At 39.9% G+C, this 2,802-nt stretch overlaps 1 protein-coding gene across 1 annotated transcript; it reads left to right on the top strand.

The window, feature by feature from the left end:
• The first annotated feature begins 1,803 nt into the window (after positions 1-1,803).
• LOC107647441 (uncharacterized) lies at positions 1,804-2,359 on the top strand. The gene is made up of 2 exons (XM_021105658.2): positions 1,804-1,860; positions 1,955-2,359. Exons 1-2 carry the CDS (start codon positions 1,804-1,806, stop codon positions 2,357-2,359), a joined length of 462 nt encoding a protein of 153 aa, XP_020961317.2.
• The last annotated feature ends 443 nt before the right edge of the window (positions 2,360-2,802 follow it).

Below are 2,802 nucleotides of genomic sequence, written 5' to 3'. Positions count from 1 at the left end.
GGAACCCCCGAAAGATGCCGGAACTAATGCCGGTACTGAAGAGACAACGGTTAGTGTTTGTGGTTAACATTTCTTGACGTAACCTTATGTGAAAATTGTATGTCCTTCAATTGTGTCATCGAACCGCATTAATTTTTCTCCCGGCAAAATTATTAGTTTATGAAATAAAATAATTCTCAATATTAATTCATTCTCTAAGATATAGTTCTAAATGGTTTCACATTGCGTTAAGGTTGTGTCCACGACTAGAGGATCTCAGACATCACGGGAACAACCACGTGATAGGGCTCCTCCGATTTCATCCTCAGCTAATAGAGCTCCGACAACCCGTATGAATGAACCGTTTCATGCACCGCGCATCGATCATAGGAATGCACGGTCGAGTATTGTTGATGACCCTCAAACTCCAACAGACAACATAGAGACTCGGCATCGCGCGTAAGTGGCTGGTCATGAATTAGGGGATGAGGATTACGACCCAGAGGTGGATGAAGTTCCGTCGTTTGATGACCACATCGACGACTTGTTTGCTGCCCAAGAAGTCGAAGGTCAGCATAACAATAAGAAAGCCAAAGATACAGATTTCTGGGAAGTTACTGTTATCGATAAACATTTTTTTTCTTCCATTTTCGTAGGCAGTTATCTTCATAGTCCTTTACTTCTATTTTTCTTTTGTGCAATGATTATATAGTAATTTTGTTTCCCATACACTTCTTAGAGGACGGCGTGAGAAAAGTTTCTAAGCTGAGCGTGAAGGAGGCTATAGCCCTCCCTTCCAATACAAAGATAGTACTCCTATTTAACAGTGAGCTGCAACCGATTGGTCAGGCGGCAGGATTATTGAGTGGTTTCATCGGGAGTTTGGGTGCGGATTATTTCCAGTTCCCCATACACTTACACAGTTGGAAGCTGGTAAGCAAAGCAAAGAGGGAACATGCGTACGACATGCTTAAGGTACAGCTTTAAGCTTCTACAATTTAAGCAATTTTAGTATTTGGTATTTTTTCTAAGGTCTTTTGCATGGGTAAATTATATGGGTAGTAAAATTTTCATATTGTGTTTTTCACATCATCATTTAAGCACTTCTCATGTATACGTAATTGCGACTGCTTGTACTGGATTTAAGGGTCATACTTTAACAATTTAAATTAGCCTGTAGTGGTTGTGGCATTTCTTCAAATTATTAGTCTTATACTTGTTCGTTGATCTTCGTTAATGACAATGTATACTAATTGCAGCGGGACTTTTACTATGAGGACGATGCCGGAGGAAAAATAAAGCGCGATATTTTGAAGAGAATAGGAAAGAACTGGAAGGATACAAGGCACCACTTGTTTCATAGGTGTTACAAACAAATAAGGACTTATGAGGAAAATCTTCAGCATCACCCGAAAGGAATAGACAAAAATGATTGGAAAAGGTTCGTTGACTATCGCCTGAATGAAGAAACACAGGTAAGCCTTGGTATATTTTATTATTTCCACAAAAAAAAAACATGTTTATACAATTTAATTCCGTTACATTTTATATTCAACTTTTTCTTTCTCATTTACATTTGTTTTGTTATTTGTTCATAGAAAAAGTGTAAACAGAACACTTTAAATCGGAGCAAGCAACTGTACACACATACTGGGGGTTCCAAAAAATTGGCAAGAAAAAAAGACGAAGTGGTAATAAGTCATTATTTGCATTAGATTTTGATTAAGCTTCCTGAAAAATGTTGTTGTTTACTAAATTGTGTCAATATTAACGATATAGGAGAGAGAGCAAGGAAGGCCCGTTGGTAGAGGAGAGTTGTTTATCATGACTCATAAGAAAAAAGATGGCTCGTATATCCATCCCGATGCGTGTGTTGTTAGTGTAAGTCATGTTTGAAAATTTGAAGCAATATATAGCTTACTGTATATATCGTGCTATTTTTAACTTCTTCCTTTCCAATGTTGTATATTTGTAGGAAGCAATTGCGAATGTTGAGAGGCAGGATGGATCCTGTAAGCACCTTTCACAAAATGACTCGCTAGCACAAGTTCTCGGAAAGGAGCACCCAGGACGAGTTCGTGCCCTAGGTGCTGGACCATGTCCCACCCAAGTCTTTGGTAACGCTGCTGGACAACCGTCGGGTTCTGAAGAGTCCAATGCAGAGGATAAGAGGATGATTGCAGAATTGACGGCTAAGTTAGAAGAAGAGCGGGCAAAGAGACAGTCAATACATAAGGTCTTGGGATATATAGTCCAACAGTTAGGAGGCAATTTGCCAGTTGAGATTGCTGAAGAATTGGCTTTTGTGGGCGGTACACCGGACTCGTCATGCACAGGGCCATCTTCATCTGGCAATCACAACCCGCAACAAAAATTTTGAACTCCAATTATTGGTCTTGGATACCTTTACATTTAAGTAGGTTTAGTACGTTATGCTTATTTTATTCGACTTGAGCATTCTTAGTTTATTTTGGATGATGTTATGACAATTTTGTTATATATGTTATGTCTGCATTCGTTTAATAACTGCGGCGGTTAATAACCGCCGCCAAACCCAAATTGCATTTTGCGGCGGTTATTCCAGCGGTTGACTAAAACTGCCGCTATCCGTTTTGCCGCGCTCTATCTTCAGGCGTTTCATAAAACCGCTGCGAAATGTTTTGCGGCAGTTCAAAACCGCTGCTAAACGGCTCCAGAAACCGCCGCTAAATGCCGTTTTTGTTGTAGTGGATGTAGCGGTTTCTGCATGCACGTCATTTAATGTAAATCGTGACAGGGTGTAGCGATTTACCTACAATCTTAATTCGTGGGAGGGTGTCGCAG

This window comes from Arachis ipaensis, chromosome B6, assembly GCF_059453495.1.
Source record: "Arachis ipaensis isolate K30076 ecotype BB chromosome B6, ASM5945349v1, whole genome shotgun sequence".
NCBI lineage: Eukaryota > Viridiplantae > Streptophyta > Magnoliopsida > Fabales > Fabaceae > Arachis > Arachis ipaensis.
This window is presented reverse-complemented; position numbering and strand designations above follow the sequence as displayed.